The sequence below is a fragment of the Struthio camelus genome, chromosome 10 (assembly GCF_040807025.1).
Source record: "Struthio camelus isolate bStrCam1 chromosome 10, bStrCam1.hap1, whole genome shotgun sequence".
Classification (NCBI taxonomy): Eukaryota; Metazoa; Chordata; class Aves; order Struthioniformes; family Struthionidae; genus Struthio; species Struthio camelus.
Genome location: NC_090951.1, coordinates 21,085,559 through 21,110,643, shown reverse-complemented (window position 1 = coordinate 21,110,643; position 25,085 = coordinate 21,085,559). Strand labels below are relative to the sequence as shown.

The following is a 25,085-nucleotide window of genomic DNA, read 5'->3' as shown; positions in this document are numbered from 1 at the left end:
GTCAAGGTGGAGGGCAAGTTAAAAACATCAGTTTCTTTCACCTTTTCCTTTGTTCTACAAATTCACTAGGACAGACTTAGCACAATGAGCTCATACTTGATCCGATCACTAGAAAGTTCCAGGCAAGTGTCAAAGGCACTGCATGGGAGATGATTCAAATTTCTGTTAATGTCATCGGACCCCATGCCCCAAACCCAGAAAAAGTGGACTGCAAAGAAACGTTTGAGCCTTGAAATTTTATTACCTTGTTTGCATCAACCAGTTATTCCTTTCAGCACCAATAAAGGACAAAAAAAAAAAACCCTCCCTGTTGTTCAAAATAGCTTGTTTTTGTCAGGTGTAAGATTGTGGTTTTCTTAGAGGCAAAGAAACCAATGAAAATACTTAAGTTTTTTTATTTTTTTAATACATTTATAACAAAATGTCAGAAGGTGTGTGCTTACCATATAAAAACATTAGGTCCCAGAAGGATACAATACCGAAAAATCATCGAAATTAAAAAAAGGTTATTCTTATTATAGGATTGCTAAACTTCAGCAATAATACAAGATTTTTAAAAGCATCAAGATTATATTTAAAACAAACAAGATGGCATGAAAAAAATGAGACCTTTAGTAACAATTTGACCCTCATTATAATGGATGATTAAAATAGGGAGTTTTTCAAAGTGCTTGATTTGTAGGCATTTCTTTTCTCATCCTGTAATGCAGGAGGAGGGAAAAAATGCTTAATTTCTGAGCTGATGATATGTGCTGACACTGATGCACTGCTGTGTGGTCCAAGGGTAGCTCAGATAGATAGATACCAAACTGAAGACAGTCATATCTGCTTAACCTGGCCCACAACAGGCCATTTAAAAAAAAAAAAAATTATTAGAATTGTAAGTTCTTTAAATCTTACTGTCTTATCTAACAGGTAGGACTGAGGGTCTAGCCAGACTAGCTGAGAGTGCTTCTGGGACAAAACACTGTAATAATACTTGCACAAGATAGGTAAACTTGTTTCATGAGATAATTTTCTCAAGGGTTTCTCTAAAGCTGGCCACACCTCAGTAGGCTGCGTGCGTCTCTTGAATCCAGTGTTTGGTAGAGTTTATATTCAGTTACTTTAGGCAACTTCTCTTAAACATCCAGTTTGTGATGATGATAAAACTAGCTGGTCACCACTTGGATTATTTAGTTATAGTAAACACTTTTTCACATAGCGTAAAGCTACACACTGAGCATTACTAGCCTGGTCCTCAGTGGCTTAGCTGTGGTGCAAAGCAACTGGATCAGGAATCTGCCTGAAGGGCTACATACACCTTTCTGTAGGTTGATGTTTTTTAAAATGATCAAAAAGGTACCAATGCTGTAAGGACCAGACATCCTTGAATCTTCTGGAAGTTCCTAGCTTTCAGCTGTACTCATTTAAGTGTCTTTTTTTTTTATTATTTTTATTTTTAAGCTGTTCTTGAACTGCTGTTGTAAAATGCAAACTGAACATGAGAAACAGAAGATGTCTTCTTGTATGTTATCTAGCATCTATAAAAACAGGTGACACTTCATCTACAGTATCCACATTGAGTGGCAGTTATTAAACCAAGAATAGCATTATCCTCCACTTCTCGAAGATACGTGAAATCCCTGTACAAAGTGGGGTAAGCATGATACAGTAAGTTTAACTCAAATTTCTTATAAATAACATCCTACTAATAAAATAGGTTATGCTGTCCTTAGGCAAGGTGGGATTGACATCTGAAAAGCTATCCATGGTTTAATTTCCTAGGGATGTTCTGCCTTTTTCTATTTTAATGCAAATACTCTATTACATAGTAGCTATCTAAGGCTTGTTATGATTGATAGCCTGTCAATACAGTTATTGTCTGAATGATTTTTTTTTTTTTTTTTTTTTCTGAGCTAGTGTATGGAACTGTAAGAGTAGGGTAGACAACCTGGTTTTCTCCAGGATGTTACTTTTCTAGAAAGGAAAGTCTACTCTTTACAGTTTACCAGTACATGTGCTCTCTAACTCCTGCAAGCATATCAAGGCATCAGAAGGCACAGGATCAATGCAAAAAAGCAAGGAGCATTTGTACAGTGGTGCCACAATGCTGTACCTCCCAGCATCACTCTCTTGCAAAGTTAGATCCTTAAGACAGTAAATTAGTAAGAACTACCTAGACTGGTTAAGTGTATGTGCGTTTTTTTAACGCGACCATTTTACATCTATCTATTTCTTGATCACTGAAAAACTAAGAACATCAAAATCTAAAACAGTTTACTTCAATTTTGAAAAAATATTTCTCAGCATATCTCAAAAGGTTGACAAAAGTGCCTGGTTTTCAGTCAGCACAAAAGTCACAGAACTAATTTAAAAGTAATTTAGACAGCGTTAGTTTTACTGTAAATAATGTAAGATTGTTTGGCAGTAGAGTTTTATGATTATATCCCACACAGTGTCAAATTCAGCTACTGCAACTGATATTCAGTGAAGTTGATATCAAATTATAATTTACATCGTTAGGAAAGCTATTAAAAATACTGTACCTTATATTTAATCTTACTACTGAGAAATAGCTGCTGGACAGCACACAAATTGCTACTGTTACTGTTTCTTTTTTTAAAAAGGTTAATAAAATACAAGCAAGGTAGAAAATAGGATTAAAAGCATTGTTTCAGGTACAAGTCTTTCTGAACTGGATGGAGAGATAAGAAACCAGAAAAACACATTGCGCATAGGTGCGCTCTCTGTATAAAGAGAAACATACAAAGTGGGAAACTGTGCACTGGGATAGCACACTAAAGTCTCTGATGCTGTAAACTTGAATTCCTAATTTTATCAAAAAGGGGAATTGAGTCTGGTTCCATTTTGGAGTCTCCATGGGTTGCACTTTGCAGACTACCACATGGTTTGGCACAGTACACTTGTAAGAGGCAGTCTCTGCTGAAGGGACGCCAGGACTGGAAAATGAGGTGTAAAACACATCAAGATTGGGCGTGCTGGGAGAGTGTGAAAAGTGGCCTCTACCCCCTACTTGGAATTAGCCAATACTGTTAGTGTACTTTCATGACTACTAAGAGTTTCTCTACTTGGAAAAATCAGGCTGAGCTAAGTAAAACTTCTGCTGTTTACTGTAGTTAATTAAGCCAGTACAAGAGGCTGTGCAGACTGGAATTTGTATTTTCAATCCATTTTAGTTTAATTTAGCTCAAGCTGATTCCTAGCAGGTGTAAACTAAACCAAAACAAGAGCATCTTCAGGAGTTTGTGGCCAGCATAACTAAAACAGTTTACTTAAAGGAGTAAGTACAGGTTTTAGATTAACTCTTGTCTTCAACACAGGGATTTTGTAATGTAAGAGGAAACAGGCAGAAGAAACTAAGTATTCGATTAAAAAGCAAGGGGGGGTCTTGTTGTTCTTCTAGCAACACCTTTGCTCTCTCCTAAAAATGCTAAGAAGTCTAGTAATGAGTCTGACTCTTGGCTCTTCATTTTTTCTGTTAAGGTTACAGAGGTTGAGTAGGTCAGGTCATTGGGGTAAGATGGCAGAGAAGAGCCCCACGTTAAAGGGCAACAGTGGAAAGAAAATATGAATTAGATGACAAGACCCCCCTCCCCTCCCCCATTGCATAACAAATGTCTGTGCATAACAAATGCAGAATTGTGTCCCACAGACATAAACCTACCTTCTGCTCAGAAGTTACTTAACATTGAGCGTCACAGTTCTATTCGCTAGTTATTCCGTAAGCTAGCCATGCCACTCTTTCCTTTAAGTGTACTGATTCCTTTGGAATATCCTACGTTACCCTGCCTTATCAGTCATGCGCCGTTTTCCAAAAATGTCACTTATGTTTATTTTAACTCTATATCTAGCATGCATTTTTTACAAGCTATTTCCCATTTACTCTTTCTAGTCAAGGCAGAATGTTGACTCTGATGTTACCAATGGTACTACAGGAATCTATTCATTCTGCTGTAACACTATATATCGTCCCATACCATAATTCAGAACTGCCTCACATATGGGAAAGAAATAAAAAGACATTACAGGGGAACTATATTTCTTCCTCAAAGACTAACTTGTGCTTAGAAAACTAAAGGCCCAATTCTGGAGTCATTATTCAGACAAAACACTTCATAATTGTAATGGGAACACAGTGAGAATAGGATGGTAGAACTGTGTTTTAAGGTCCAATTCCTAATTTTTAAGCATCCTTAAATCAGAGAGGAGACTATCGGTCTGCAAATTGAATAGACTTTTTTTGTTTTAAGATCTGTCTGTAATGACAGAAGGGTTTGCCAGTCCCAGAATGCCTTAACGTTTGCTGGTTTCTGATTTTTGAATTCACTTCCATTCTTATTTTCCCCATGGTATCTTACTATTTTATCTGAGTGGCATGCAGTGCGAGCGCATGCTGATGCAAGCACGCTACTACAACGTTAACAGGCTAAAAAAGAAAAAAGCTTTAGCTTCTTAGTTATACAAAGAAATTAGGCAAAAAACCATTGAGCAGCACTAACTCACAGACTAATTACAAACTAAATTGTGCTATATATTAGTATAAAAACATGTTTTAATAAGAATGGCACTGGTTCAGAAGGAATTAGGACTTCCATCTTGGTTCCTTTCGGTCCACAGTGAAAGCATTGTAATACAGGCCTGCCCTGTTGCCTGAGCAACTTGTGACAGTGGTTTTTGGCCACAACCCCTTCAATTTCTTCCCTTTTTATATCCTCTAGTGTTGGTATATTCTGGAGCGCAGCCTGGGTCAGGTCTGGTCATCTTTCTTAACGTGGCACCAGAATAGTTCTTTCTTATGTTCTGATATTTTTTTTTAAATATCGTTAATGTTTCCCTCTTCTAATCTCTCAAAGCTGGTCAGTTTTAAGGGTCATCTTCTCCCGTAGACACCATTAGACGCATTGCTACTGGTAGGTGGTCTGTCAAGCCTGCTAACTGGGTAATAAAGCTGAACTCTTCCACTTCCTGCAGAAGGAAGACAAAAAGTAAGCAAGAAGGAATTTAAAAACCAATCTGTTTTATCATACGTCATGCTTCACCTTTTGTGCCTCTCCTTCGTTTACTTTGAACTATCTCATTGTATCCATAGATGTATAGGACCAAAAAGGCCTGCAACTAGTCTGGCTCGGTTATGTTATTATGTTATTAGTAACCATCTGCTACACAAGGCGCATCAATGTGATGCAGTTGATGAGGTGCAAAACTGATACCATACACAGTTTCATTAGGCTGGATGAAATCTCTTGTACCCTTTTCTTTCCACGTATAGCAATATCCACATTGTTCCAGATAGGCTTATCTGTAATCCTGCTGTAGGTTACTGATATACATAAGGAAACAGTTGCCTGTGAGGAGGAGGCTGGCTTTACTGTGCTAGACATAGCAGGCTGCTAAAAAGCACGCCTGAATTTATCAGATAGCAATGGTAACCTTCATGGGAACTTAAGATGGTTAGGAGCCTTGCTCCTTGCATCTCTGAAGTCCAGCCTTTGCGCTGGCAAAATTTCGCAGGGCCCTTCTATGGGCCAGGTACTTATTTGGCCAGTTCTTTGCTAATTGCTTGCAGGAAGCATATAGATGCTGTAGTTCAGCAGGTACTTTTTAGCTAGCATTAACTAGCATCCTACAAGAGGAAAGAATCTGGCCTTTTCCTAGCCACTCATGTCTTTTTACCCAGGCAAGAGCACTTGTATGATAAGCCTTATCAAAGACCTAATCTGGGTCAAAAGTATTCAGATTTTTTTGTTGCTGTTCATTTGATTGTAGGATGAGTTCAGCACACAGATGCACTATAGACATCTATGCAAATCCAAAACCAGAAGCCTTAGAAGAATTTAGCTGCTAAACTGGCATGTCTGCTGAGCGCACGCAAACGGAGAGCACAGGCAGATCAAGGTATCATGCACTAAACTGTGGTGAACTGCTAGATTGCAGGTTATTCTACAGTAATTGCAGTGGGGTATGGTAAATAAACATGAACTAGTTTCTCGTGTTCATCATGGAACTCTGTATAAGGCAAGATCATACACTAGGAAGCAGACAGCACACTGCAAATTCTCTTCACTTCAACTTTTTTCAAAGCTCTGCACTTCAACTTTTATCTTGTAACTTAGGCAGGTTTTCATAGGCATAGTAAAAGCACAGCCAGGCACTTCTGCAAAGTCAGTGAAATTGCACATAGTTGCAGTAGCTTTTCTGAGCAGGGAGCTTTTTAACAATACAGTTGTAAGGCTTTAAAATGAGCTAGAAGCTTTTTATGAGACCAAAAAAAAAAAAAAAAAAGACTGCTGGCATGGAAAGCATCAACCAAAACAGCAAAACTTTAAAGAACAAAAACAAGATTTTTTTTTTTTTGGTTTGTTTTTTGTTTTGAAGAGCAGCAGATCTACAAGTGTTGCTACCAGAACCACCTAAACCCCGGCTATTATATAGATATCTTATGGTTTGCAAAGTCAGGCATGCAAGAAGTAGAAAATACTAAAGCAGCAAATTTTCCTTTTAACCAAAGCAGGAGAGGCTATGGTGCCATCTAGACAGTTTATTCCATGAGTTATGGCTCTTTTTCTTGTGAAACTCACCACTTTCCATTCCAGGTAGAGACCTTCCTCTGTATAAAGCATATAGTCAATTCTCCTCCCATTTCCTTTCAATGATGCCTTCCTCCCCTTTTGACTGGAACTGTGGTTCTTGCTGGTGGGATAGACTAAGTAGCCTTTCCTTCCTTCTTCACTTTCCAGCACCCTGTTTCACAAAAAAAAAAAAAAAACCAAGTGCACTAAATGTTTGCCCATTCTGTCCTGTTGTGCATATGCTAGCTTCTCTCCAAATCCCCAGTAAGGGTAATGCCCATCCAAAAGAACTGATAAAACGGCAGTGGGGAAGCACATCTTTTCCCAACTGTGTTTTTCAATACAAGGCTGTAGCAACCGTGCTAACACGTTGATGGTGGCTTTGCCATCACTGATGCTGTACAGTGGGCCTGGGTACCAACCCTTGTAGCCAGGAGAGCAAACATCTGAGAGGAGGCTCTAGCCTAACTGCTCTCTGCAGCATGTTGTAGCCCGGCTTAGCCCCTCAATTGATTTTCAGTATTTTTGAATCTAGCAGTAGGGGAAACTGTTTCATGGATTGCTTTAGAACAAATTTAAGTACTTGGATACGAACCTGTCCATTCTGATCAGTGCAACTCCTTCCGAAATTAGACAACCACCTTTACAGGAAGGATATGGAGTACAATGGTTTTCGGAGAGCGTGTACCTAGGCTTGTGGTGTTTGGCGATCCCAAGCGCTTACTTCATTAATCATGACAGCCAATGAGTGATTTCTGTATAACAACACTATCTTCAAACTTCTCTGCAGAGATGAACTTGCTTAGCAAGTGTGGTGAAGGGGTTAGTGCTGCCCCCATGATGCACAGAGATTACCCAGCCCAAGACCATTTACAGCCGTAGTCAAGATTAAGGTTCAGTTTTCTACGTACCAGTCTTTGTTCAGGCTAATAAGCTGTTCCCCTCCCACGAAAGTGTTTACAGCTTGGCTACTTAAACCTTAAGAGTAGATGTTATACAGAAGACTATTAATGCTCTGAGCAACTCCATCTAACTTTGAGGTTAGCTGTGCTCTGAACAGGAGGTTGGACCCCATTGGACTTGATGACCTACAGAGGTCCCACTCACCCTATTTTACAATAATTCTATATTGCTACGCTGTTCTGTGTTGTTATGCTGTTGAATTTAAAAGGACACTTTCTTGTTTTAGCTTCTTGTATTCTATTTAAAAGGTCTACCAAGGTAGTGTTAAGAACAGCACATGCACAATTGTGCATGCAGAAGGAGAATTTGCACACGTAGGGCATTAGGCAAACAGTTAATATCAAGTACACTCATAGCAGTTTTGCATCACGACCTAGGCATGCAGAGGGGGACAAATTTGGTTGTGGTTTTGGTATCTGGGTCAAAACACAGAAGCAAACGATTTTCAAAACAAGACGTTTTGATCACCCAGATTTTGAAAACTGACTTTGGATGTTTCTTATGGGGTTGGGAACTTTTATTTTTCCTTCATCCTGTACACTCAGGTACATGCACAGAAAGAGACACGCACTGAACTTCTGTGACGCGTTCTTGAGGTTTGAGATCAGAATGGTTTCTCTGTCAAATTTTGTCACTTTGGAAGGATGACAGCAAGCAGGGGACACAGCGCTTGCTGCAGCTGAAGAGGTCTAATTAACGTTAGAATCTGTAACTTTTGGTTAATTGAGGCATAAAAGTAGTAGTTTATTTGCCTTTAAAAGACAACTGTGACAAAGTTATAGGTGGCTATTTAATCAGAACTTCTTTAACCCCATTGGACTTAATGAAATATTGACGGTTCTTAGAGTTTATTGTAGCCATTTTATAAAAGTAAGCTTCCTTCTATGTATTATTCAGTTTTAGACTGTCATCTTATAACTTCAGTTAAATTAGCTTACTCTCTGCACCCCATTTGCAAGCTGAACTGTTCATTCTACAGAGAGCTATCGCAAATGATTCACTTTATGACATTTTCTTTCTAGATTCAAGGAAGCAAGCTCTTTGAAACTGACCTCTTGAAAACTGTATTTATATTTGGCAAAGCCAATTAAGTAACACAGTAGATGAAACTGCTGATTAGAGCTAGAGTACAACTGCAAAAAATCTTGCATGAATTTAAAAGGCAAATTTGCTTTAGCTTCAATTCTGTCCTTTTAAAATTCTGTGAACATCAGTTATTTACTTAACCTGCACAAAGGTTCATGGAAGAGAAATGTTAATTTCAAATACATGGGGAAAATGAATTGTAAATGTGTGTGCATCAGTTTCTGACTAAAAGTTGTATCCCTTTACACACAAGGGTCTGCTGTTTGTCTCTACAGCAAGTAGAGACAAGTACCAGCTATCTGGCTATGCCATACTAACAGTTAAGTGCCAGCAATGTAAGTGAACATAACTAATTATGACCACAAAATCATAACACTTCAGTTTTATCAGACTAATTGCTCTAATTCCTTGGGCACCAAGGAGGGAAGGAGAAAAAGTAATTTTAACTCACTTTTTTTCCTGGAAAGATTTAAAGTCCTGAGTAAATTCAAAATTAAAGTACGAAAGCTCTGTCATGCAAGTCTTTGGCTGAGCAGCCTAGGTTTGTAATACTGACCACAGCTGCAGTGAACAAAGGAGCATGAAGAGCAGTATGTGTAAGGGAACCATAATGCAAAACTTACTCCCTCATCATAAAGCTTGAGGGAGTCATTTCTCCTCCAAGAGAGAAGCACCAGAGTTAAAGACCTTTCTTACTGCTTTTCCAGTCTGTAGCTCAGAATCACGAGCCAGTCTTTCCAACCACGGCCCTGGAGACTGGGCCCTTGAAATCTGGAAAACTTTGGACTTAAATGCTGTTTTTTTTTAGCTCTGCCGTAATTTGGTCCATACTCCATGCCGGGCACAGAGACTCAGTTGCTTATGCCAGTCGTTTCATGAGGGTGAAATTCACCTTTGTGAGGCAAGATTATTTGTGTGTATTTCCTGAAGGCCCTCTGAGCAGAAGCCTTTGCAGCTTCCAGCACTGTGGCAAGGCCCAGGTTGTTATATCTCCCTTAACTGTTCTATGTTTAGAAACAACAACTTGCTCATTATTTGTACCAAGTGTATTGTACTAGTCTGATGTTTTATGTATGCGGTACTTAACATGAAAGAAATAGTAAGGAACTAGTTGTGCTACTGCTTTCATGGACTAACTAGTTTAATAAGGTGAACTGCTTAATTTTATTCATAAACTACAGAAAAGTGCTGATGAAGAAGTAATTGTCTGGGTAGCTTACACTGCTACCTATTGCTAATATAAATGTGCAATTTAAATGGCTTTAGATCTTAATCAAGATTTATTATTGAAAATTTTCAGAATAGATCTGTTTTAGGCTGTACCCTGTTTTGCTGCATAAGTAAGTGATACTTGTTAACCTGCATAGCGCTCCACAGCTTCTATGCTGTCAATAGCGTTCTGTAGTCTCCAGGCACTTCACGTATGTATGTTAGGAAAGACGTTTATAAAAATGCTTTAGAAGTTTTAAAGCCCAGAGTTCATTAGTGATGTTGAATTTCACTGCAATTTTTATCACTACTTTAACCAGGCCTGTACAATGATGCGAGGAGAGGCTGTCTCCTGTCAGGGCGACGGTTTCTCAAATATAAAACCACTTCTAAGTAACTTAAACATGCAGATCTCTGTTTCCCTGCAGATCTGAACACAGAGCTAGTGGAAATCCCTGTTAAGTAGAGGGGTTTTTAGATCCATTTAAGAGAAATATCACATACTGCAGAAAACGGAAAGCTACTCTTAGGAGGCAAAAAGCCTTATATATATATTCTGTTACCAAAGTTCAAGAATATTTTCCAGTTACATCTCAACATCTCATACTGAGGTGGTATACGTAAAGAGCTTAAGCAATACTGTAAATCTCTATGGATCATCTAATGCCTATTTATCTATCAGTCATGTGCATATCGGTGGAACTTAATTGCTGAATACAATTAACTCGTCAGGGAATAAAACAAAATATCCCCAAACTAATTTGATGACAGATTGTCTCAAAAGGCTGCTTTGGAAACACAGATTTTCTTTTTTTTCTTTTTTCCTTTAAGAGCTCCAAGCCTGCTCTTGGAATCGTAAAATAGAATGTTACACCCACATGCAGATTTGCATTCGCAAACTTGATTGTAGAGGCCAAATTACCTTACTTTTGCTCCCGAAAATCCCTTTCACATGTACTAAATTCATGTTTTCAACACGTGAATTGAAATGCTTGGAAATTTTGCAGGCTCTTCAATGTGCAAAGCATGACTTACTCTAAAAAAAAAAAACAAAATCCTTATTTGTTTAATATAAACTAAACCTAGACCTTATGTCTAGAAATTTACTCAATTTCTTCGCTCAGAAGTGATACAAAGACCTTAAGGGTTAGCTTCACCTAATATATGGAACTACGGGTACATCTATACCATACACTGCATTGCACTTGTTAGTGAATTAAAATGCCAAGATAAACAACTGTGCCTACATAAATACCTCATTTCCATTGTGTGTGCTGTGCTGACTGAACCATCTGTATAGCTATGTGCAAATGCAAATTCATTACTTCAGACATCTTTACCACTTTAGTATATTTTGATAATCAAAAGGTAGAACATCTTTTATAGTTGGTCATGATTACAACACATTCAGTCCGTTAAACTAGCCTTCAAGGAAGAGAAGGTGCGCAGAGAGGTGTGCACATTCACTAAACGCTGCTCTGCAACGTACAGAGCTTCTTAATATCTCTTCACTGGCATATTATTTGACAAATAGTATTGGACTTCAGGAAGTTTACCTTAGGACTTCTGCAAGTTGAGATTTCTTTTGCATTTGTTGTTAAGTCCACTAAATCACACCAAAGATTTCCGTTTCTCACTATCAAAATTTTGAAAGCAATGCTGGACTACTATCCCTAAACTATACTCAGCAGTATTACTCCTAGTTGTTTGATGTGCTGTTTAATTCCTCTCTGTATTTGTGATTCTGCTTCTTTATGTATATTGAATTCTGTAAGCCTTCTAGCATGTTTAAGTGGTTGTTGGACTTGATATGTTTTTTTTATTTGAGAAAAACTGTATTTCTGTTGCTCTCCTTGACTCCATGGGACTGGCTGCTGGCAGAGACATCTTCGAACAAGCTGTTGGCGAACCCTTTCCGGTAGTTCTCAGAGTTGTTTGTCCTATTCCTATGGGCCTGTCCAGGTAGGACCATCTCTAGAGATACAAAGGCACTGACTGCAATTGTTTTCATCAAAAATTCACTCCCTAAAGCCAGTTCTAATAGATTTTGAGAAGGAGACACTTTTCCTCCCCTTTTTCTCTCTACGCCCAGACCCCAGATATACCGAACTGAGTCTGTCTTACAGGCCGTGAAACCCTGTCAACTTGTGAAACGTTAAGTAGCAAGCAGTGAACTGGCTTTTTAAGAAGTGGTCTAACGTGGTGTGTGAGGAGTAGGGAACGCTTACTTCTGCAGATTATCTGGAGTGCACACTTCTTCATCATACAATCCTTCGGGATCCAACAAGGTACCTGTGAACAGAAAGGGAAATGTGACCATCTCAGCATACCTCTGCTATGTGCCTCCTCAGGACGTAAGCAGTTACAGCTGCGTGAAGACAGCATAAACGCTGGGCAGAGGGGACTCTTCTGAGCATTTTTTATTCACTTGCTTCTGATCACAAGTAATATCCAGGCACAACGGTTATTCTTCTTATAGGGACCGCATCTCACACTTGACTAAGTGATGATTTCAGTCTAATTGGTTCTCTCTTTTCAGAATAAATGTAGTAAAACACTTTTAGCATAGAGGATAAGGATGCCTGACCTTAGACCTTAGTACCTCAGCTTTTCTTCTGTCTCCCTCCGTATATCTTTTGTTCCATTTTGCCCACGGAGCAGTCCCTACCTGAGCCTCTTATCGTTTTCCTGGCAGATACACCAGTCTAAACTTGACCTCCAACGTTTCCCACTTCTTCTCCTTGTTGTACTCTGTATGCTCACTGTCTCCGATTCCTTAATGATTCTTGCCCCAACTTTTCTTTCTTGTAGCCCATTTTCAGTCTATATGCGTAGGAGATTAACAAAAGCTAATAGCTTCTCGTGACAGGGAATGGGCCTGTTTGCGGTCTACAGTCTAGATGAGCAACCTTTGCCTAGTCTTTACAAGCGACTTCTCTATCCAAACCTTTCTACTATCTTCTCTCAAATGATGCCACGACACTTTCAGTGTCTCAGTCCCAACTTCTCTGATTTTTTTTTTGTTTGTTTGTTTTCTGCTTTGAGTGAGTACAGCCAAGTTATTAAACAGTTCTGTGTTCTCTTTAGTATCTTTGGTTATAATTGCCCACTCTAGAGAAAAGCTAATTCCTGGTCTAAAACCTCACTGAGTTCAACTGAGTTGCACCAGGAATGATCATCTCCGAGTTCCATGAAAGCTTTTATAAGATGAAGCCTAGGAGTTCCTATTGCTGTTCAATTGCTTTGTTACATCCTCCTCTCAGCACTTACGTAACGCCACATGGAACATTCTGATCAAAAGCCGCAGGCTTTCATTATATGCAGAAAGTACAGAAACAGTAATTTGGCTGTGGTTTTTGGCAAAGTAATCTATGGATGATTTTAAAGTAGAATGGGTGTGGGAAGGTATTCAAGTAGCTCGATGCCTAAGTGCCACATTCCATTCTAAAACGTGGACTGAGGTTTGAGAGCTGTATTTGGATCTTAATTATAATTTAACAAAACACTGCTGAGGCTTACAAACTATGTATTACTATGTTAGGGAAACATCAGTTGTAAATATTCAGTCTCTACTACGTTTTTACTGCTCGTTAGCTGCACTACCTGCTGCCTGTAGATGCTGTGTCTGTGACAGATGAGAATGAGTTATGCTCACGTATTGATAGCTAGAGAAGATCTTACCGATTGCCCATGGTTTATCCTCCCCAGGACCAATTCGACACGGGTCTTTGTAGTGTGTAAACAGAGAATGCTGTTGCTCCAGCTTGTCCTCTGCAGGGAAAGAACAAAGAAAAAGGCAAATAGGCTACGTGTTATCAACTTGTGAACAGTGTTTCAGAAAAGGCAAGCCTTTCCTCCTACTCTGCTGCTTCAGCTAGGGCTCTTCTAGTCACGAAGGAGCGAGAGCCATGTTTTATATATTTTCTACAGGGTTCTGAGAGAAAGAGGGCAAGAACAGCTCCAGTCTGTGGGGTTTCAACATTTCTGTATTTCATATTGCAAATAAGCAAAGACCTTTGTTTTGTTTTGTTTGTTCTTTTTTTAAATCTAGAAAGAAGGTACGAGGAAGAAGAGAACGCACATAATTTCCTAGCACCCACCAGCCTGGCAAGCAGACTCATTTGAACCAGTTCCACAGTTTTACTGCGCAGCCGTATCTTGGTCTTGACCAGAAAGTCCAGCAAAATGTTTCCCAATAACTGTGCTTTCCTACACAGTTTTTCTAAGAGAGACATTTTTCAATAGCTTTTAACAGTGAACTGAAGTGAAGGTTTTCTAATATATTTCCTTATCCTCACGTTCTCATTGCGTTATTTATGCTGATACAAAACATTTGTTGAGATCAGACAATGGAGAATTGAACCGACTTCATAATAGTAATTTATATGGCTGCTTGCTGGTGTATACATACATTTCACTAAGCTTGAAGACAAAAGCTTGTGCTGTACTTGCTTCAGAAGAATTCACTGAATGCTTTTCAAACTATAATAGTTAAGAGAAAGACAGGCAATCGATAATTTCATTGGGATATTATCTACAGCATTAAAGCAGTCTTGAACATAATCAGCATAACCCCTCAGTTTTCAGATTAAGCTCTTTGGTACTGTGCTCTACGTATTTAAAGACATACAGTGCACCTAGGTCTTAGGGTTATTTAATAAACAGATATCCTACAAAAACGTATAAATCAGAATTTCAGGCAAAGAACAACATAAGCAAGTTCTTCTTCTGCGCATGCTGTTAAGATAGCGATCATTAAGAATAAGCACAATGAGAACCTGGAAACACCAACTGCTACAATTCCTTTGGTTCTTTTAAATGGCAGAAAGACTGGCAATATCCCCTGATAGACTGGCAATATCCCCTGATAACGCCTTTCTTCGTTGCAGCCCTTCCACCCTTTACAGTGCCAACATTTCTTAGCAACAGTTCAAGTTTCCTCTTGGGATCACTGGAACGTTCACCTGTGCTTGGAGCGGCTGCTGCTATTTGCCTCGGTCTATTGTCAAGGCAACAGAATCTGTAAGTATGCATGAAAATGGCCTCCTCTAAAGTCAGAAACAAAACTTGTGAACCATGGCCTGGTTATCTTAGAATGCAGCTAAGCACACTTTAGGAAGCAAATCAGACCTCCTTCTGCAAAGCGGTGTTCTTGCTGAGTGATGAAGCTGTTAGCCTCTCCCTGTTAACAAGGAAGGGGAACACAAACGGTAATGTGGAGTACAGTAATATTAAGCATCCATTGCTGTAGGCACTTTTGCTGCCATTCTGTCATTAATACAGCTGATTGTCCCTCAGTTACCGCATCCACACCAGCTGATCTGCCTCATTATCCGATTCCAGCTGGTGTGTTTTTTTTTTTTTTTCCTTTTTCCCAACTAGCTCTTGCTCTTGAAAAGATCTTCATAACCACAAGCATATTGAAAAATAAATATACCAGGGTATCTTTGAGCTTTGGCAGAGGATGAGAGGACTGACTTGCCCAGATTTTCCAGGCATGCAATACAGAATTTCACTTCCTGCCCGAGCAGCCAATTGATTTGTTTAAGGTTTACTAAACTATACAATGAAATCTGTGCAATTTGCATTTCTCCAGGCTTTCCCTTGTTATAGGATACGTCTACAAAACTTCCCTCAGAAACAAGACAGATTAAAATCTTGTCATGATTAATTCACTACTATGGCAATGATAGTTAAAAGTCACAGCTCATGAAATGAACTTATTAACCCATGTGACTAGAAGGCTTTTATCTTAGGCTTTAAGGTTTAAAAATAGAAAAGACTTTTATATGAGTCACTCCACAGCAACCTGACATTGAAGACAACTTCTCATTTATCAGGACCATTATTAGAATTTGCTGCACTAACGTTGAGATAATGCTCTCTAACACTGGGGGACAAGGGAGTTGCAGAAAATTTCTCCTGAGCATAAGATCACTCATGAACCTGGAGATCTTTGAAAATTTGATAGTCAGTGGTACAAAAAAAAAAAAAAAAATCTGCTATGTCAGTCAGTGGAATGGGAAAAAATACAGAAAACTTTACACAGAATTACAGAAAGCTGATTATTGTAAAAAATTACCGTAAAAACATTCTGTTCTTTGCAGTGCTAAGGAATGTCTCTGTAAAGCAATACATAATTTAAAAAGGGAGAAGACAGCTTTAGAACAAAGCATTAATCTTGCTTAGCGCATAGGAAACAAGTGTAATCTACAAATAAAAAAAATGAAATAGCCATCTTAATTTCAATTTCCAGGCTGAGTGAATTTTAAAAGGAAGAAAAGTAAATGAGCTACATTTATGATAAAAATAAAATGGATTTTTATAACCTACTTCTTAATCCTCTGAAATAATAGTTGCAAAGGCTATAACTATTGTTTGCAAAAGCAGATAGTTGCTTTTTCTTTTGCCTTAAAAAGATCAGTCACAATATCATTCTAACTACACTGTTTTCTGTACTACTTGTGCAAGGTATCGGTCAGAGTGCCAAGGCTCTCAGGTAGAGAATAATCACCGTATGTTCCATCTTACTGCTTTGCTCTTGCGTGTCTTTTTCTCGTCATGCTGCAAAGCCCAACGCACTCTCACGTTCTGCAGACTGCCATGAGCTGCCTGGGCAGCCTCCTCGTTGGTATGCAGCAGATTGTTTATTCCCTTGATGCACATCTTTGCCTCAAGGCCACTCCATCCATCTGAGACTCCATCCAGCAATATTACACATGAAACAGTTAAAGGGCAGCAGTCCTCTCCGTTTGGTATACCCAAGCTTCTGCCTCCGCTCATCAGGACTGCTGAAATTACCTCTCCATCCTGCCCCCACATAGCAACTTGGCTAGCTGGAGATCTGCTTCTGACTAGGTTTCTTCATTCCTTGCTTAAAAATTCACTACCACTACTAGCCTTGTATTTTAGCATAATAAATTTCGTTTCATTACAGTTATTGTGTAGTCAATACTACTTATTACTCATCTCCACTGTGCATAATGTATTCTTCAAGTAGTCAAAGCACTTGCCAGCTCATTTTCGGGCCATTCTGCATTTGCTTTGGATCCGATACTCGTGATCAGTTTACTTCTTGTATACATGAGCTAAAAACTAACAACAGAATAGCCTTGTTTTGGGTTGGTGGTCTTTTCCACCCAAATAAGGATTTCTACTTTAGAAAAGTCTTCCCTTTCAGCCGTCTGATAGAAGTCATGAGATTAGAGAATACTAGTTATTTTGAGATCAGATAAGGCCTGTTTTTTGTGGGATGGTTGGTTTGTTCAGTAGAGTTGATGCTTTCGGCCTCACTAAGTTACCTAGGCTTCTTATATGAACACTACTGAATTCACCCTAGATGCTGTTCACGCGCATCATCCACAAACTGTTAATCCACAAACTCAGGTGGGCCTGAATTGCTGAATCCCAGTTTGAATTTGACCTCATGTGTAATCTGCACATCTCCTTGGTAACCCACAGCACAGATGAAATCCCTGTGATAAAACCTTCCCTTTGCTGTACCTAGCTTGTGCTCTTTATCTCAGTGGTTCAGGTTTGGCCCCATCATGCAAAAGGCCTTTTACCCCTCAGCCCTGGGGGAGGTCAGCCACTGGGCACCTGCGCTTCTGCCAGCTCTGAAATAGCAGAGTCAATCGCCATTGTCCAGAGCCACAGCAAGGGGCTCTGCTGGATGCCTGAACTGTACCTGGTGGGGAAGGCAGAGAGGATATACAAACACTGTGCTTTGCGCTCTGTGCAGGCAGTTTAGCTGTTAACAGAGCATACTATCAAGGTGTGGAAAAGGCTAACATCTCTGAAAACTCACCACTTGTTAACTCTTTTTTATAGTACCCCCCAGCATCCAAACATGGAAACCAATTATTAAAATACTATTTAAAAAAAAAAATCTAAACTCACACCACCACAGTTTATTCTTTCCATAACTGATTTGGCAATGTTAAGTTCTCTCTGCAGCATTATTTCCCTCTGTAGATGTATATGAACTACCAAATGTTTTAACTGCATGATTTTACTGCTTCCTCCTCCCCAACAAAAATCCTGTAACATATACTTCCTTTATTAGTAACTAAAATTCTAGACAATAGGCGTCACAGAGCACATCTAAATAACTCAAGTAAAACTAGACCACTGGATCCCTTTATTTTTACTACCGCAAGTCACAAAGTATTGCCCTTTTTGCCTTAAAATACAGCCTGCCTAATAACTAGGCAGAGTTCCTAAGTGCAAGTTACTCTCCCTGGCTCATCTCAAGCCTTGTGCCTATTTTGGAAGCTTCGGTAGCAATCAAGTCTTTCCTTAGGTATGGTTGCAAAAGCCAGACACAGCTTAGTATACTGTTACAACCCACAAGAGGGAAAAAAACCCCAAGAACTGTTACATTACTTGTCAGAGAAGGTACACGCCAGGAAAAGGAAAAGCTTGTCTTACCAGAGGAGCAGTTATCGAAGTTGAGATCTCCACAGATTACATCAAAAGCCACCAGCTCCTCTGGATTGGCTGTGCTGGAGGAGGAGGTAGATTTTCTGAATTCAGACAGCCAATCTTGAAGCATATCCAGTTGCTCACATCGAACAGTAGTATCTCCTGCAGCAAAGAAAGAAATATCAAGAAATAAGATTTCATTCTAGAGTTTGGTACTCAGAATGCTGTATGCCTGTGTGCATCCAGCAAAATCACCAGGGCTGTTGCTCTGCCCCGCTGGTTTTAGATATCTCTGCAGAGCTGGGTCCAAATCCCATCTCTTTCATTCAGAGGATCTAGAGATTAAAGCAAGCTAGGAAGACATAAATAAAAACATCACAGAGCTATTCCAATCTCATTTTCTCTTTCCTCACCCATCAAAGGTGAGGAATCATCAAAGCCTGAACGGGGAAGATGCAGGCAATAAAATTAAAGGAATACTTCCCCTTGCCTCCCACATTTTTTTTTAAACCACTTAGCACATGCACCGCAGTACAGTCTGTACAAGGCCCATGTGCTGCTTTAAGCTCTGGAAAACAGACTTACAAGAGCCATAAGTTGTAGGTGAGCCTTCTGGGGCCTCAACTGCCCATGGAGAAACTTGCTTTATAAAAGTAACTATATTAAAAGTACTTACTTAGAAAAAACAAGGTGAAAAATCCAGCTCTCAATTTATGAAATACCACACCTGAGGTTGTACGTACATATGAAAGTGTCTTTTGTTCTGTGGCTTTAACCATTTTTTTTCCCATGGGATACACGATACAGAGCGAGCAGATAAAGTCATTAAAAGTCTCTGTTAATGCTTTGGCAAAAATGTCAAAATTTTGAAAGCAAGCAGTTGAAAATTAATACGGAAGCTTGAACTTCTATTGTAGTTGTTTAAACATCTGGAATAATTTGTAGATTTTTGTCTCTAATGAAATAAAATATAGCCATATTAGTTGCTAAGCAATGAGGTGGGTAATAGCATACTCAGTATATAGCAGTTAGTTCATTTTAAACTTCGTTAGGGATCATGCTTTTTGATGATTTAAGTATCTCCTTCTGGCATCACACTAGACACTTCTGAGGAAATCAAAAGGCAAGTCACCTGTGTCCCGGACAGCCAACCAAAATGATGACATTCTCAGCCACAGGAAGTAGAAGGTCTGCACTAGACTTATAATTGGGAGTTCAGAGTTAAAATCCTACTTATGCCAAAACTGGGCAGCGTGTTCTTGGGTATAACCCTTGATCTTTCTTTGCTTTGCTTCCTGATTTGTAAAAATGAAAAACTTGCTTGTTCAACCTGCTCATACTTTAGTAATCTACACGAGGAAGGGTTATATTTATGCAAGAATGCCTAAACTGGAAGCATTTCCATGTTTTTAAAAGGCATATATATATATATGATATAGATTTAAGTAGAGAGTGCTTCAGAAATAACCAACCAGATCCCTTTTGCCCGGATTCACAGAAGGCTACAGATGCTAAGGATGTGGCCCAGTTCTACGGAAGTAGTATGAAAGGGTTGAGATTGATTGGTTACTACATAATTTTAGTTTGTGAAGCTACCCAATATATAAAACAGCTCTTTAATTATAGCAAATAAACATGCCTACTTTCAAGCAGATTAGGTGACATCAAGTCTGACAAAAAAATTAATTGCTGTAATTATTCTAAGAGAGCCAGTAAAAGCTTGATATGGGGGAAAAGGAGCAGAAAGAGACACATTTTAGAAATAATTGTTTACTATTTCATCCTTCCTTTCCTTTTCTTCTGTTTTCACTCTACAATAATGAACAATTATAATTTTGTTTCAAACTCAGTGATAAATGTCAAGTCAGAACAACATTATTCTTCTTCAAAATAAAACAGATTTCTTTTCAAATGCCACAGTCGGAAGAAAGCTATTTGTGATAGCTACTAAAAAGGTGTAAAACAGTCAAAAGCATCGTAATTGTGCATGTCTAAAGCTGCTTTCAATGGCCACTTACTATGGAGATGTTGAATATTTAACTCTGCGCATAGGAAATACTTTTTTTTTTTTTGCTTCTTCCTAAAAACCTATGTTACGTCAGTTTTTATTTCAAAGTACTGATCTTTATACAGGCAAGAAAGAGAAGTTGTTGCATATTCTCTTTTTCTAATCTCCGTACGATAAACGCAAGGAGAAGAGAGTTTACTGATTATACCTTACAGATTATGAAGGCAGCTTTTCAATGATACTTACGTTGCTAAAGTTTCAGACAGGTACTTTTTAGAAGGCTTCTACTCACCTAGACTATTTAAGCATCTTTTATGTAATTTTAAAGGGATGAAGCACTTCTGGAAAGCATCATCTACCTGCACCAATGGGACCAGAATGAGACAGCAGTAGTAATACTTCCCTCATGTAATATCTCACTGGGAGATTAAAGAAAAAAAAAAAAAAAAGAAAATCAAATTGAATGCTAGTTTTATGCTACAGTAGAATAGAAAACTACAGCCCTGTGGATTCAGCATCATAAGACTGGAAGCTACGTGCCAGTTAATATACCAGCGAACAGACAACAACAATTCAGATTCTGGATATTGCTAAACAAGATGGTTGGTCGAATTCAGCTCATCTCTTACTGATTAATAAAGAAATAACATAAATACTAACAGTATCCTGCAACTGCTGAAGGAGGTGTAAAGATTTGAATGCAAGAACGGAAAGGTAGGATTGATAATCTTGACAACAGGCTGGCCGACAGCAACAGTTTCTTCTAAGCCACCTTATCCTTAAAACAGGCCACACTGGATCGAATGGGCTGGATTTCTGATTTTTCCTCACAGCTCGTCTGCCACTCCTCTCAATTGGGGCTGTCATCAGCCCTCTTTGTAGACTGTTAAAATGTGAACTCTGGGGCACGCTAACTGCCTTAGCAGCCAGAAAGTAAGTTCAGGCATTACGACTTCGCTTTCCTACCCCTCGTAACCTGTGAAGGGTTGGATTTTCAAGAATATCGGAGTGGGCGTGAGTTAAACAGTTAAATACAAAGTGTATCAGAAATGTCCAACTAAACATGACTTGATACAATCCTCAGTAATTAAATGAAATATTGAAAAGAACATGACCAGGGAGAGAGAGAGCTTTAAGTACATCCTAACACTGACTCATCTCCGTAGACATTTAATTCCACTGGCAAATGATCCGATTGTTTCCTTCCACTCATCAGTTATTCCTGACAAATCTACCGTTTGGGCTGTAATATACAAGCTAGTACAAGTGCTTTTTGAAACTGCTCCCTGATCTACAGCTTCTAGTTACCTATGCATCAAGTTTAGCTAATACTCTAATCACATAGCTTGATAGAAATCCAGTCTAATGTATTCTTGGGAACATCCCTTGCTACCACAGTGCCAATAAAGTGCAGAACTGTACCTCACGTGTTAATAAAAGCTGCTAGCAAACATACTGATAAACGACACACCACAAGAAAGAGCCCTACAGTTAAGATGTAGCTAGACAAAAGCCCAAGAAAATAGGTCACGTGGAATAAATTACAGCCTGGAGCAGGTGATACCAACCGCTGACATACACGTTCTGCTTAACTAAAAGACACAGAATAAGTTACAGAATCACAGAATGGCTGAGGTTGGAAGGGGCCTCTGGCAATCGCGTAGTCCAGCCCCTCTGCTCAAGGCAGGGTCACCTAGAGCAGGTTGCCCAGGACTGTCAGGTTTTGGACATCTCCATGGAAGGAGAGACTCCATGAATTCTCCAGACCACCTGTTCCAGATTTAAATGACCCTTACAGTAAAAAAGTTTTTTGTTATGTTTAAATGGAATTCTTTGCATTTCATTCTGTGCCCGTTGTCTCTTATCCTTTTGCTGGGCACCACTGAGTACGGTCTGCCTCCATCTTCCTTATACCCTCCCATCAGGTATTTATGTACAACGAGAAGGTCCCCCCTGAGCCGTCTCTTCTTGAGGCTGAGCAGCCCCAGCTCTCCCATTCATGATGCAGCTCATTCAGATTCATACTGGACCCTGATCTTTCTGCAGCATCTCAATCTTTCGATCCTATCTCATCTCCTTAGGCCACTACTTTCCTCTTGACCCAACTTTTAACCTGGTGTCTTTTAACAAGAACATGGTAACTAATCTTGCTCCTTACAAAGCCTTGATTATATGAACTGCTTAGATGTCCAAGATGGGCCTTTTCATCCCAGAATTGTCAAGATTGTGTGTGTGTTTTCTGTGAAGTATCTAGCATGCCTTCGCTAGGGCGAGTGATGCAAAAATAGAGCAATCGCTTATGAGGGTAGGAAACTCGGGCAGCAACCTGAGGCTGATCAGTGTGAAGAACATGGCAAACCCACTTAACTGAAATACACAAATGTGAAATTCTCAGAAACGGAAGACTCGTGAGAAAAAAAGACAGGCAAAAAATGTATTACTGTGAAACGTGTCTAGTAACATGCATTGCCGTTATTGAAAAAGCATTAACTTCCTAGTGACATACATCTCACTTGGCCAGAATTCTGAGCTTTTGGTTTCAGCAGCACTGTACGCTGGATACCCTCAGGACTACAGGAAAGTAGGAACCTTGAAGGTCTAGAAACAGACCATTTCTTTTCTTTGTAGAAAAAGCGTAGAACCTACAACAGACTGGCATCTCTGGCTCTCTCCACTAGAGGTCACAGAAGCAATTACACTTCAGCACACTAAGTAGCGTGTGTGCAGTGTAGTGGGCTACACTTCAGTGACAGAGGAAGGGATCCTTTAATGCAACTTGCATGTAACTTTTTCTGAGATTACTATTAAACTAATACTACCCATCTTCCAGCAGCTACACAACAGGCACTGTATATTTGGAAGTAAAAGAGTTAGCGAGGCTCAGACTGACCAGGTCCCAGTGATAATGACTTTGGAGATAAGATAACTGAACTAATCAGACACCCGAGTAGATGAGATGCCAAACCTGAATCGAGAGCAATCAGTGGAGCAGATGTTTCAGAAACTGCCTGCTGCTGAAATGGAATAGCATCCGTAAATATGAAGAGAAGGGCCCTAGGTAGTAACTCCCACCTATAACGTTCACCGTCTCTTTCCTCCAGCTTTCAGCTCTAATTAAGTCTTCAGATAGAATCACTGATCTGATTGACCGCCACCAATGATTAACCAGAGAATACAGATTTGTATTAATTGCTCTGCAGGTTTTTTTTCCCCCCCCTCAATAACTGGGCTGGAAAAATGCAAGTAATTGTGTTGTGACTGGTTCCTGCAAACAGTATTTTCAAGTTCTTTGCAAGTTCCCTTCAGCTTCAAATTGTACGTGGAAAGATGAAAGAGTAGCGTGGGAAACCTCAGCCAGCATCAGTAAATACTGCAGCTTTGCTCATGATAGGATAATCGGAGCTGGCCCTTTTCATTCAGTTTGGGAATGCCTAAGTCGAATCCTGTCTTTAGTTAGAAAGGCAGGTAGGTACTATACGCTGAGGAGGGCTGTTTGGTTTATCTACAGGGAAGAAAGGTGCTAACAGAAGGAACACCAAGATTGGTGAATAAAGCCACTGAGAGGTCTAGTCAGGGGCTGGAAAGGAAAAGACCCATCAGGTGTTTTTAAAACTGGGGCTCTCAGCACTGAGGAGGACTATGGGATACACAGGCAGGGGAATCAGGGTAAGATAAGCAGAAAAGGGATGCAAAGTGCACGTTGCAAGGCCTAGGTAAAAAGAAACACGGTTTCCAAGTCGCAGCGAAAGGATCCAGTTTATCTGTGAGACAGGCTGCAGCAGCTTAAGCAGACCCCTACCACATATTTCTAAAACGGACCTTCCCATGGGCCAGGATAGGCTAAAAAAGACACCCAGCCCCCCCTTTCATTCTGCCAAATCAGCTCTCCAGTCCAGTGCAACACTAAAACAGCTGTGTTAGCACAACTGAGGACGGGGCAAGGGCAGGACAGACTGCCACGGTGCGGATAAGCCAGCTTTACTATTTCAAAAACATATGTAGAATCGCTGCCTGGGGATAGTTAACATGAGATATAGCTGAACGGCGCAAGTCAGGATTTCAAACGCTGAGGGAGCCCTCTCAATCTTGAGCTGAATTCTGCTTAATCTGTATGTGGGCTTGTACAACCTGAGATTTCCCACACCCCCCCCCTTTCAAAAACAAACAAACAAAAAAAGCCATGAAGGAGTTTAGGGGACAGTGCCCAGCATGCTGCATCATCTGGACCTGGGCTAGCTAGAATAGCTTGAGACTTATTTGGGGGGCTTTGTGTTTTTGCCTGTGTCTACCTCTACTTGGGAGGTAGATGGATTCTAGGCAGCAAAACCAGTTCAGAACATTAATCACTGACTAATTGAAAGGCATAAAAGAACCATATAAACTTAACGGCCCCCTGGAAAATAATTACATTCAAGTCTCATTAGAGGATCCCTTCATTTGTCACTGAAATGCAGCTATTTCCACAGTGGAAATGAGCTGCTTCATAGCAACACTGTAGAACAGGTACAGAATTAAGCAGGTAATTTACATCTAATTCTAAAATTTTATTGAAGGTGGTACTTGTCAGCTCTAAAAAAAGATAGTAGCTGCTCAGAACAGAGTTTAGCCAGCACATCTCTTGCAAAAGCAGTTCTTTACTGACCATAAGCAGTTGGATCCCTTCCTTCTATGTTCATGTGATTATCCGAACTGTCAAGTGTAAGTTTGTGTATCCTAGAAGGGGAGCCAAATTGCACTCAGCCACGTGTGACAAGATGATTTAAACGGTTAACCTTTTAAACTGTGCTTGTTTTTACCACATCTTTATATGGTTGAACTGCTTT

At 39.6% G+C, this 25,085-nt stretch overlaps 1 protein-coding gene across 4 annotated transcripts in view; it reads right to left on the bottom strand.

The window, feature by feature from the left end:
* Nucleotides 1-379: 379 nt before the first annotated feature.
* The window catches only part of SMPD3 (sphingomyelin phosphodiesterase 3), a 140,128-nt gene continuing 115,422 nt past the window's right edge, over nucleotides 380-25,085 (bottom strand). For all 4 annotated transcript variants that reach the window (XM_068956266.1, XM_068956265.1, XM_068956268.1 and 1 more), the window contains 5 exons: nucleotides 18,261-18,416; nucleotides 13,512-13,601; nucleotides 12,059-12,122; nucleotides 6,582-6,744; nucleotides 380-4,968 (listed from right to left, as the gene is read on the bottom strand). In XM_068956266.1, coding sequence (XP_068812367.1) covers nucleotides 4,867-4,968; nucleotides 6,582-6,744; nucleotides 12,059-12,122; nucleotides 13,512-13,601; nucleotides 18,261-18,416 — 575 coding nt within the window. In that variant the 3' untranslated portion in view covers nucleotides 380-4,866. The remainder of the gene's footprint in view (nucleotides 4,969-6,581; nucleotides 6,745-12,058; nucleotides 12,123-13,511; nucleotides 13,602-18,260; nucleotides 18,417-25,085) is intronic.